Raw genomic sequence first — 12348 nt, forward strand, 5'->3', positions numbered from 1 at the left:
TACTCATCCAGTTGAATCAATCAATATATTCTAAAGCTACAATCAACACATTCTGATGCAGCTTCAATTTAGCAGAGTATAAATGCCTCTGTGATCCCATTCATACAGTTCACATAGTAGTGTTCATACTCAAACATCCCTATTTCATCTATTTATATTCCAAAACCGTTATTTCAATGCAACACAACTAAGAATTTTGTTATTTATATTAAAGTAAAAAAAATTATATAAATATTAAGAGAATAAAAATGTAGTTCTGTGTTAACTGTTAGTAAATGACGACTGTGTTGAGTCATTCTGTTCGTTCTTCTGGAAGTGTTGCAAAGTATTTTGCATCCTGTTGCATTTCTGAGGTTAGAAATGATAAACTATAATTAGATTAGTTCAAAAGAAAAACACATACTTCATGTTTGTGACTAAGTGAAATGAAGGACTAAAATAAGAACCAGAAGGAAGATATAATGGTAGAGAATTAGATCTTCTCTATCTATTATATCTTATGTATAATGTATGTGCATATATATATATATGCACATACATTATACATACACACACAGAACAAAATTATAAACGCAACACTTTTGTTTTTGCCCCCATTTTCATGAGCTGAACTCAAAGATCCTAGACTTTTTCTATGTACACAAAAGGCCTATTTCTCTCAAATATTGTTCACAAATCTGTCTAAATCTGTGTTAGTGAGCACTTCTCCTTTGCTGAGATAATCCATCCACCTCACAGGTGTGGCGTATCAAGATGATGATTAGACAGCAGGATTATTTCACAGGTGTACCTAGGCTGGCCACAATAAAATGCCACTCTAAAATGTACATTTTTATCACACAGCACAATGCCACACATGTTGCAAGTTTTGAAGGAGCGTGCAATTGGCATACTGACTGCAGGAATGTCCACCAGAGCTGTTGCCTGTGAATTGAATGTCCATTTCTCTACCATAAGCCCAGGGCCTCCACATCCAGCATCTTCACCTCCGAGATCGTCTGAGACCAGCCACCTGGACAGCTGCTGCAACAATCAGTTTGCATTACCAAAGAATTTCTGCACAAACTGTCAGAAACCATCTCAGGGAAGCTCATCTGCTGCTCGTCGTCTTCATCGGGGTCTTGACCTGACTGCAGTTCGTTGTCGTAACAGACTTCAGTGTGCAAATGATCACATTCGATGGCATCTGGCACTTTGGAGAAGTGTTCTCTTTACAGGGCAGATGGCAGACAGTGTGTACAGATCTTTGCAACATGGGGCCGTATATTGATCTGTACATCTGTGTATAAGAATGAGTAAAGCTGTTTGTTGTTAGGAAGACAAAAAGATTGAAAAGTTTAACTTTTAGACTGGTCTAGAGCCCTGCATTGGGGAGGAAGGAGATATTTGAGTATCGGTTCATTTTTGTGAAGTGCACCATGATTATTTTCTTTATTTTATAAAAGCACAACGTTTTGTTGATAGTGAGTGCACACAAATAAAAGTAACCCTTTACAGTTGCGAATGATGCATTACTCTTACCTTTATGAGCAAAAATGATGGCGTTTCCACAGAAAAAATTGCAAGTGATTGTGCTGGCATCTCCATGTCCTGCAGAGCACACCTTAGCTAGATCTTTCCGCACAAACGATTGGATATAGAGCACATTTATCTAGGTTTAACATTTAAACTTGCTTGAACTGTTTTTTTACAGTATCTATAGATTTCATTTTATGTGACAATAGACGTCACATAATTGTGACATAATTGTCGACTATTAGACATATGAATAAGAGTGAGTGCGCACGTTAAAATAAAATATCATTTTCAAATAGAGTAAATTGATTACTTCATATGAAGCGTTCAGATGCAAAAGCCTCTAAGTGCCGTTTGAAATCTTCTAAAAATTAGCATTTTTATCAGGCTCCCATGTGTAGGTTCTGTAATTTCACTTTAATGGCAATGAATACTTAGTTTATTTTCTTTCCCAATAAAGTAAAATAACTGAACATAAACATAGGAGCATGAGAAGATAATCAATTTAGAAGAACATGTTGGATGGCACTTAGAGGCTTTTGCATCCGACTCTTCATATATAACTTTCTACAAGCCTAGAACTTATTTTAGCATTCACTTATTACTTTATTATTATGCAGTAGATCCTTATGAGTGTGTCAGCGAGTCACAATCGATCATATATGGGTTAAAGTTGCCTTATAGTTACTATAGCAAAACTTACTATAGTATTTTTTCAGGTGGGTTTAGAGAGCAATTCCTGTCCTGTTTATTAATTATGTCTATGTATTGGATAAAGCAATCAGCCTTGAATGATGGTGTTTTCACTGTAAACACAAAGTGCTGTTATCTGCGCATAACCGCTAGATGGAGCTGTGGGATCAAACATTATACTTCAAACTCAGCCTGCTTCCCTTATTAAAAGGGTTTGGTCTGATATAACGACATTAATGCAGCCACGTGTCTGCGTGCTCATTATGATTCAAAAGCGCATAACATGCATGTATAAAATACAAAGAATTAATAATCATTGAGGATTTAGAATATGCTTATAACACAATTGTAAAACACATTGGGAGGGATACATCTATAACAATGCACTGCTTTCTAATCACTCGGTTTGCAGTATGAAACATTTACACCGTGAACAAGAAAGCAATTTTTATGTATGCATGGAATGTGCCGCTAATCCCACAATGCAATGCGGTGGCTTTGACCTTGACTTTCCCGCCTAATGAAGTAAGTGTAAGTAATTACAGCTGCAATTTTACCATCTCTTTGAGCCTACAGTGTTCTTCATTTCATCAAGCAGCCTTGGTGTTTCTCGACACGGTTAATACTAAAACCATACTGCAGCAGATGCCTGTAGAGTCAGGCCTCCAGTCTAGTCTAGTCCTATCAGTTGTGAAATTGTGGATAATGCTGATTACAGAAGTGAACAGATTTTTGCAGGTTACGGTGAAGTAGTGACAATGCAAGCAAACGGGACATGTACTGAAAAATTATCAAACGAAATGGGAGACTCGAGTTCGTATTGAAGCACCTACCTGAATTTTGACAACGTTTTGGTTGTGCAAATCACTTCTGTACTGATATCACTGTTCTAGAATAGATTAACGAATATTAGTTGTGTCACCAATGTAATACATAAGGATTTGGTCCTGTTAGGAAGCTTGTGTGCCTGAAGATCAATTGCTTTGTTCTGAAACCGGGATTGAAATTATTGCGTTTTATTCTGGGTTTCACACTACAAGTTTCTAGACGTAACGTGCGAGTAAAGATTGTCGTGTTCACATATGCCCAAACGAACCAAGCTAATGGGGTAAACACGCCAGGTATAAAAGCACCCTTAATGCATATTAAATTTGGATATTAACTCTAATAATTATTGGACAGCAACTATGCACAGATGGTTTTTGACAGACTGCATCACAACATCTGAACATGTATTTTATCGAAGTCTTGCGACTACACTTGAAAATCAGTGGCATATGAAAATTTTACTTCCATTATAAGTGCTTTACTACTACCTTTTAAAGAGAGATTTTAATCTAAATGTTTTTATGGTAAATAGCGATGCAACAAATGCAGTCTATAGAGCTTGACGTGTATTAAATTCATAGACCTCCAACTGCATGATTATAAAAGTCGTTACAAATGAATCAATCACACGCGTTTTACCAAGATTTAATGTACATTTATTCTTAACACGTGGAACATATAGTATAAAGATTTCATACGGAATAAATGATTTCATTAAGCCAAAAAAGGGGGGAAAAAAGGAATTTACAACAAGTTTTTAGCTACATCATCTGAAATACAAATATGAATCCATAGCACTGGAATCGACTAAGGAAACCGCTGGGAAAGAGGGAAACCAAACTCGTTTACTGTATCTGTTCTGATGAATGATGATGAAATCAGTTGGAGTAATGGACTTGTCTGGTTTGATATATGCCTCTAGAGCTTTAACGAAAGGAACTGAAATGTTATGTGCATGGGATCGCAAGGGCAGAAGATTGCATCCCTACAGTCAGAGATGTGCGGACAGGAAGGTGGTAAATAAACACATGGCAATGCGCAATGAGAGATCTGTAGAGTGAAACCTTTAATTCGTCAAATATTAAAAACGGTGAAGAGCGCCATAAGATGAGAGAGAAAGAAAAGAGCAAAGTGTAATTTACAACATCATTATATACACTGCAGCCTGGACTGCATCTAGAGCTCAAGACCAGTCCTAAGAGGTGATTTCTTTAAGGGTCAAGTCATACAATCGAGGGACAAAGAAGAGGTCGGGGTGTTGTAGGTTCACGTTACTTTGGGGGGAAAGCCATTTTTTCCTCTCTCAACATGAACTAAAATCATCATTTTTTTAAAAACTACAGTTTTTTCGCTGCCAAGCCAGCGTTATCTCAGTGTGAAACAGTATTGTTACAGTATGTTTACAGTTTTAAGGTGTACAGTACAGAAAAAAAGTCCTACAATCTACTGCACAGGCCTCCGATTTACATGTCTGTTCACAGCCAATGACCTGGTTCCTTTAGGGCTAAGTATATATATAATCCAAGTTACAGCAATTAATACCACACACCAGAGTCTGAGAGTCCGTTTAGCCTCAAGAACCAGATAATGGTCGCCTCCGTGCCCGTCCTCACGGAATTTCCCCCAAATTCACTGTAAACGTGACAGCAACTTTGGTTACAGTTTTGTTGTTTTTTGTCTTTTCGTCATTATTTTTCCTTATAAAAAAAGTCCAAAGGGCAGCGCACTCTTGCAGGCGAGAATCTCAAATTCGTATCCATACGTGTTAAATCCGTCGCGACTTATATCCGTCCTTGAGAGCGAAGCAAGGGTAGACAAACAGTGGAATCTGAGGTGATTTTGCATAAATTAAAAAAAATCAACATACAGTCCATCAGTTTCGCTGTTAAATTTTCTCCACTCACGCAGACACACACACACATTAAAAACAACGAGTGGGGAAAAACATGATCGCCCCCACGGCTGTCATGACTTGCCGATCAGAAAAAGTACGTCACAGATTACATGGGACACCAAAGAGTTCATGAGCGGGGACACTGATATGTCCAGTAGCCGTGACTCATACAGCCTGAACTCCGAGTGGTTCTCTTCCACTTTGGCAAAAGCGTGCAGGGCACGAGCCGCCCGCCGCATCATGTCCACACTAGTGGGCTCGAAGTGCGCACCCTGTAAGTGCATCAACGAGCCCTGACTCTGTTGGAACTGGGTGGCTGCAAGACTGTCCTCCAAGAAGCCAAGAAGGTTTCCTACACTGCCTTTTTGCACAGCAATAGCCCGGGCCGTGACGCTGTCGCCTTGCGCCAGGTTGGCTAGCAGCACCACCGCCATCTCCCTACAGACGGGCACTTTGCGGTCGCCAACCATTCGCACGAGAAAGCCGTAGAGCTTCTCAAGGCGGCTGAAAGGCGGTGTAGCCAAAATGAGGTCAACATTGTTATCCTGGATGCTAAGCTTGCTGAGGGTTTCCAGGACAAGTCTCTGGGGAGACAGAGTCCCGTTGAGCCCCAACGTGGGGAAAGGGTCAACAGCTTCCGCTGAAGGGCACACGGCCCAGTGGAGCAGTCCATCCAGCAGCGGCAGGCAAATACTTTCAGGGTAGATGGACAGATCCAGCTGGCCTGAGATGTTCGCTAACGTGACCAAGCAGTTTTCCCGCAGAACTTCGAGACAGTCCCACCACCACTCATCTCGCTCACAGCTGACCCCTTCGTCTACCTCTTCCTCTTTCTCGTAGGTAACCAGGGCCTGCTTGCGTTCAGGATGCCAGTGGTGCAACAGCACCAGCCGGCCAAGCAAAAGCAAAAGTCCTGGATGCTTCGACATCTCCAGATCATTGCCAGGAATGAAGGAAAGGCTGCGAATGATGTTGCAAACGCAGATGCAGCGGCGGGCGAGAGAGTCCTGCCAATCCGAGAACATACAGAGCGGGGTCTCGTCTTTGCTGTGTGGCTCGTCCTCTAAGATCTTGATATTGCGACTCTGTAGCGCTAGGTCGATGCCAAATAGAAACTTATTCTCCTTGTCACTGTTTTGATTGCCTCGGACCGCTTCCTCCGTTACAGAGCCTTGCCGAGCTGAGAGTACGTCATCAATGGTGGCCGTTATACTCGTCGACGTGCTTGCTGTTGTAGTGCTTTTACCTTCGGACGATGGTTGGACTGGGGATGGTGGAGGTTGTACTTTCTGATGCTCTTCGTTTATCTGAGGCTTCTCAGCATCCTCCGTAACAGTCTCCACTACTTGAGACACCTTCTTGCGTGGCTCGACACTCACTGGCACCCGTTTCCGATGCTTCAAGAGCTCCGTCCTGCTCTCAAAATGGGTTTGTATGTGTTCTGTGGTGTCTCCACCACCCACACTCCAATGAATAAGACCGCTATCAAACGCTTGTCGCCGACCCAATTTACTAGCGCGCCCAATCACAAACAGGTCTTTTTTCCTCAATATCTTGATGGGAAGCTTGTCGAATTTACTAGCCTGCTTTGGCTTCTCCTGGGAGGCACTGGTGTCCTGCAATGGGGTGGATGATCGGAAATCTTTGCAAGAATTATCTTCGCCTTCCCTCTCTTCTACATCATTCTTGTCATTAGATTTTTGGACCAGTGTAGTCTCCTCTTTCTCTTGCTTGACCTGAACCTGTGACGTCTGCACAGTGTTGCTCTCTATATCTTCATCGTAATCCTCATCCTCCTCTTCCATCTGCTCTGCCTCTGGCCCTTCCTCATCAGACATCTCGGGGTCAATGGCATCTGGGTCAATTAGTGTACGTTGCCCAGGGTCGCCAACCTCATACTCTTTCAATATGCCAAATATCTCGATTAGGCACCTTCGGAAATACTCAACAATGAGCTCAAGGAAGCCAGGAAGCTGAAATGAGAAGATAAAGATCAATTAAATCACACTAGTTGACTAACCTGGCCCATCTCTAGTCATATGGTCTATACCAGCGATCACAATACTCGGTCCTGGAGGGTCGCTGTCCTGCAGAGTTTAGCTAATTAAACACACCTGAAGCAGCTAATCAAGGTCTCAATAGGTATACTCGAAGCTTCTAGTCAGGTGTGTTTGAAGCAAGTTGAAGCTCAACTCTGCAGGTCACCAGTCCTCCAGAACCAAGTTTGGTGACTCTGTTCTATACAAACTACTCACCTGATTCAGATTAAAGTTAGAAATGCTGTTGTCGTCATACAAAAGAATGTTAATGGTATCCAAAGCCCAAGTGCTCTCAGCTAACAAGCCTGATTTGAGGGACATCATGACTCGCCAGGCCTCTGGTGTTCCTAAAACCAAACAAAAGCAATTTTTAGACCACCCCCAAAACCAAAATGGATTGGGACACAAGTACTCATGGGAACAATGCAATGAGCCTCTTACCAATATCCTTCATGGTAAGCCGACGCCGTGGTTTCAGAATGGGCTGCGTGGCCTCTGTTGAACCTGGTGGGAATGCCACATCTCTCCGAATCAGAGGGGGCTGCACTGGCGCCTGGGCAATGTGTGATGCAGGAACTGGAGGTCCAGCCTTCTGGATCTTCATCCCTGCGTGCATGTATAGAGACTTACTGGGTGAGGTCCTGTTCTCCATTGGTCTTGGCATGGGTGCAGGGCTGGACACTTGTGGAATGTGGTTCTGGGAGGACTGAAGGGACTGAGGAGGTCTGGACATTGGCGGCCCAGAGGCCCCAGGCCCATACGGGTGCTGCCGCTGGTTAACATGGCCAGCCCAAGGTCCCTCGTGGTTCATGCGCTGATCTGAAGGCATCATGTCTTCAGAACGATTCATGCCATGGTAGCCTTGACTTTGGGATGGGACACCAGAGGGCCCCTGGCGATTGTGATAGTTTGGGTAGTTCATCTCATTACGCCCAGGCCACATGGGACCTTGGGGTCCATCGGGAACTGAAGGCATGGAGCCACTCATGGAGCTACCCATCATCTGTGGTGGCATGGAGGGCTGGGAGTTTGGACCACCCACGTTAGGTCCTCGATCTCTCCCAAAACCGAAAGGAAACTGGCTCTGTGGGCCTGGAGGGCGTCTTTCTGCGCCTGGATAGGCATTATACTGGTTATACATATCAGGTTGGGACTGAGGTCCACTTGGAGCCTGGGGTCCCGGCTGCTGACCACTGAAAGGGTACATGTCCCCTTCATGACGCTTTGCAGGAGGACCGTAAACACCATCAACTGGTCTCTTCTGTGTGTAATTCTGTATTTGAAAATTATAATTTTTTAATATTTAAGGCAATGTCACATCTAATAACAATGTTATAATTTTAAAAAGATTGTATTTCACTGACCGGTTGCTGTTGCGGGTAAATTCCTGACTGTTGGTTTGGGTATGGTCCACTAGGGGGAGCACCTTGGCCAGGGTATTGATTACTGTAAGAATCAAGCCTGCAAACCAAAACATACTTGTAGTTTCAGAAAGGCCCAAAAAGCATGGACGCTCAAAAGCAAATAGCATAAAATGTTTATTAAATGCTAACCTCTGTTGCTGTGGGGGCCGGTTGGGTGAGTACATCCCTGCATCTGAAGGCATCATGTTAGGCTGTGGACCCATACTGCCATCTGGGCCCATACTTGAATCTGGTCTGTGAGGAAATAAAAAAACAGCAACTGAAGACACAACTCCTTGGTTTGGTTGTGTGTTGAAATGTGAAAAAACCATTGCAAAGCGACTATAACGTGCAACATTATCACTCAATCTGATTTCTGTATTAATGGATTGCTACAATAAACTCACTGGCTACACTTGATGCAAATACTTGGAATAAATGCACTCACCTTCTCTCATATCCTGGACCATATGGGTACTGTTGTCTTTGACCCATCTGCATATTTCCCATTGGTCCTGGGGGGCCTCTGTTATATTGTTCAGTTATGCCACTGTTTGGGCCTGGACCTGGGCTCATGAACTGCTCCCCTGCTGAAAATGTAAGCAGAGAGTCAAACCGAGTGTCCTCTTTTGTATACTAAAATATAACACACAACCTATAATTTTATGAGTTAATTACCACATGCCAAATCATCAAAAAGCACAATCTACACTTAAAAGTATAACAGTCACCTTTTCTCATTCCACCGAACGGGTCCTTATTGGGCTCATAAGGGCCCATGCGGCCCATCATATCTGGTCCACCCATACCAGGCTGATAACCTGAATTGGGGGTCACAGAGTTTCGTCTGGAAAAAGCTGGATCCCCACCGTCAGCAAACGGGTCCTGCAAATTCACACTGCTCCTGTGTGAGACAGATAATGTCAGATGTACTCTGGCCCTTGACAGTCATCCTGAATATCCTATCCCAAAACTGAGAGACAGCATTGAGATGTACCTAGCACCAGGCATGGGCGGCATCTGAGGGTGCGGTGTTGAGGCAGGTGTAGGGGGCTTCAGGTCTCCCCCTTCGGCCATAGAGCTGCTGGTCGACTGAGGCGTCTGAGGACCCTGTAACGATCCCGATCCAGCTGGGAGAAAAAAAAAAGATTGGATCTGTCAGTCAGCAAATCCTAAAAGAGGTTCAGTCGACATCATATTGTGTGTAGTAAACACTGTGCTTTAATAAGAACCACAAACCAGAAAACCCAAATCCTTGTCCACATGACTAGAATTTAAACATCAAATACATTCCCACAGCCTGCGATTGTCGCTTTCACAGCACTTTTTACTGTCATTGTGGACAGACAGCATGCCAACACGCAGCGACACGCTTTCGAGGAAATGCGCTGAGCTCGGCTCATTTGGCAACCTTCCCCTGCCTGAAATCACGCTGCTTTTCATGCCGCTTAATCTCATTTGAGGACTTTCCCCCACTGGTGACACAGGGAGAGGTGCTCTGCCAGCTAAGTGCTCAGAGACTATCATCCTTCGGTTTAAAGCTCCATATCCCAGCATGAGAGAGTCTCCATTACTAGCACTCAACCAGCAGCTAACACTTACCATGCAGATAAGTGCTTACTCATGTGTTGAAGAAGAAGAGATGAGGCAAAGCTTTACTTTGACGTCACCGTTTCTCCAAACGCTCTGTCAGATGCCAAAAGCAAGGAACACACTTTGCTAATATACACTCACGGTTTGCTGTAATACTGACCTTCATCTCCACACTGTTACCTCAGATCTCGGGTGAAACTTTAAAATATTTTGTCCGGGATGCCATGAGCCCGGAGACCAGTGTTGGGAGTTACGTATTACAAGTAACGTGAATTGCGCAACAAGCTTACTTTTAATAAAGTAACTATTAAAGTAATGCATTACTATATTTGAGTTCGACATTTTCAAATAAGTGTACTAACTGACAGCTCTCAAGAATATCCTTTATGTACTCAATCCCATTTTAGTAACTAATGTGTTTGCTGCTGACCTACTAATACACAAAAATGACTTTAGATAAACATATTTGCGTTTCATGATTTATTTATTTTTTTTATTGCTGAAGCTGCATCTTATTCTTTATACAATCCAGAATGGCAGCACAGCCGAAAGGTTGTGGAATAAATAGTGCTCATAAATGGCTGTTCAGTTAAAATGTGCAGTGGCTTGGACCTGAAAACAGTATTTCCTTATGACCCGACTGAAAGGAGCAGTAAACGATTTCAGAGAAACACTTGAAAATTTAAATGAACACTCAAACAATTGTGAATACTTGCTAACTCTCGGTTCTGTGCGTGCTGGAAAAGATACTGTATTATAACTGTATTATAGTGAAAAAACCGAAGCGGATTGGAGAGATCAGGCCAAGCACCACAACATTCTTTTAGCCAGTTAGCAATAGGGTGTTTAACCTCCATGATGGGGCGAGAGAGATAGAGAGAGCCAGCTGGAGGTTTGTAGACTGTAGAAAAAGAGATGGCCTAGGCATTAACAAACAGGAAAATATCTCAGAAATATAACCAGTAAAGAAGATTTATGAATGAGCTAGGACTCCAATTTATATTGGAAAAGCTTCCCAGCGCTGGATGTTAGAGAGTGGGAAGGACCGAAAAGGATGCCAAGGTTGCTTTATTTCTGCTCGACATGTAACATTGGCTCTACCATTTCACAGAACCAAGACATGCTGCTGTAGATTAGCATTAGATTCATCCATACTTCAGAGAGGCGTCTGAAGGGTGAACAGTTAGCCCATGCATGCGTTGCATAGCATGGGATGAATTTGGGGGCAAAGCAATGAAGGCAGGGGTGTGTTTGTTTGGGTTTTTCTTAAATTACTTACTGCACCTTTAAGTAAACTGCATAGGGGTCCAGACCAAAAAATAGATGTAAGAATAAATAAATGTTTTCCCCAGTTTGAAGCACTGAATGAGTGATTACATATAGGCTCTCTTATAAATCAGCAATTATAGACGAGAATTGTAAACAATATTGCCAATATCCACACAGCTGACAGCTGTACCTGTTGTAGTTTGTTGATGCTGTGCACTTTTACTTGCGCGTGTCTCCGTCACTGACATCCCTGGCTCTGCTCAGCTGAGCTGTGTTTATCAGGTGTGTGTCAGCGCTGCTGTGCTGCAGAGATCAGCACGCTTTAAAACTGATCTTTACACTAAAACTCTGATGTGCATCATCCCAATTTAATAAGCTGAACATAAAAAATGCATTCAATAAGTCATAGTTTTGGTCGCATATGCAGCCGTTTTAGTCTCAGTCTGGAGCCCTGCTGCACTTTGATCAGTTTAATCGCTTATTAACCCAACAGATAAACCCGAAATCTGACCGAAAATAGACCGAAATACTCAAATTAACAAGGGAGGCCCCATGTGCCTCATTCCTGATCTAACTATACTGTTACTTCACGTCCTTGAGTGCTCATGCCCGTCCCTCCAAGGCCACACGCCTCACTTCACTTGTGTGTGTGTGTGTGTAAATGTCAGAGTGAATTGAATGAAGCAGAGAGTGAGACACACAAATGTGTGTGGATGAGCAGCATGTTTGAGCGCCACATGTTGCAGCTCATCTTGCGGCCAGCTAGAGGATGACTCATGCTTCCATTCATTAGCTCGCACACAGACTGGGGTCACCGGCAGGTCAGACATATCCTTATCTCACACTTCACTCCTTAGACACACACACACAATACTTCAGCCTCCCTCCTCTGGGCAAGTACATCACACTAATGTAGATAAAGAGAGGGGAGGGTGGGAAAGAAAAAAAGATGAGGAAGAAAAACCCAGCGTGACTTTACATGCCACCACCACCTTCGTTTTTTTCCCCCATTCATCTTTTTTCTGGCTTGGCTCAACCCTCCAGGGGGTTGCCTCTGAATCCTGAGGCCAGGAAAAAGCCGTCTGCAGCAGGGAAAGAAAGCAGTCAGCCCGGA

The 12348-nt window shown here is 43.1% G+C and overlaps 1 protein-coding gene across 2 annotated transcripts in view; it reads right to left on the minus strand.

Annotated features, from left to right (window-relative positions):
* Positions 1-4078: 4078 nt before the first annotated feature.
* LOC127979263 (AT-rich interactive domain-containing protein 1A) overlaps positions 4079-12348 on the minus strand; it is a 59539-nt gene continuing 51269 nt past the window's right edge. The window contains exons 13-20 of one of the 2 annotated variants that reach the window (XM_052584589.1): positions 9370-9502; positions 9104-9276; positions 8821-8959; positions 8523-8627; positions 8334-8430; positions 7411-8242; positions 7186-7316; positions 4079-6903 (exon numbers count right to left, since the gene is read on the minus strand). In XM_052584589.1, the coding sequence (XP_052440549.1) occupies positions 5002-6903; positions 7186-7316; positions 7411-8242; positions 8334-8430; positions 8523-8627; positions 8821-8959; positions 9104-9276; positions 9370-9502 (3512 nt within the window). In that variant the 3' untranslated portion in view covers positions 4079-5001. Of the gene's footprint in view, positions 6904-7185; positions 7317-7410; positions 8243-8333; positions 8431-8522; positions 8628-8820; positions 8963-9103; positions 9277-9369; positions 9503-12348 lie in introns of both variants that reach the window. The other variant, XM_052584588.1, reaches the window with a different exon arrangement.

This window comes from Carassius gibelio, chromosome B19, assembly GCF_023724105.1.
Source record: "Carassius gibelio isolate Cgi1373 ecotype wild population from Czech Republic chromosome B19, carGib1.2-hapl.c, whole genome shotgun sequence".
Taxonomy (NCBI): domain Eukaryota; kingdom Metazoa; phylum Chordata; class Actinopteri; order Cypriniformes; family Cyprinidae; genus Carassius; species Carassius gibelio.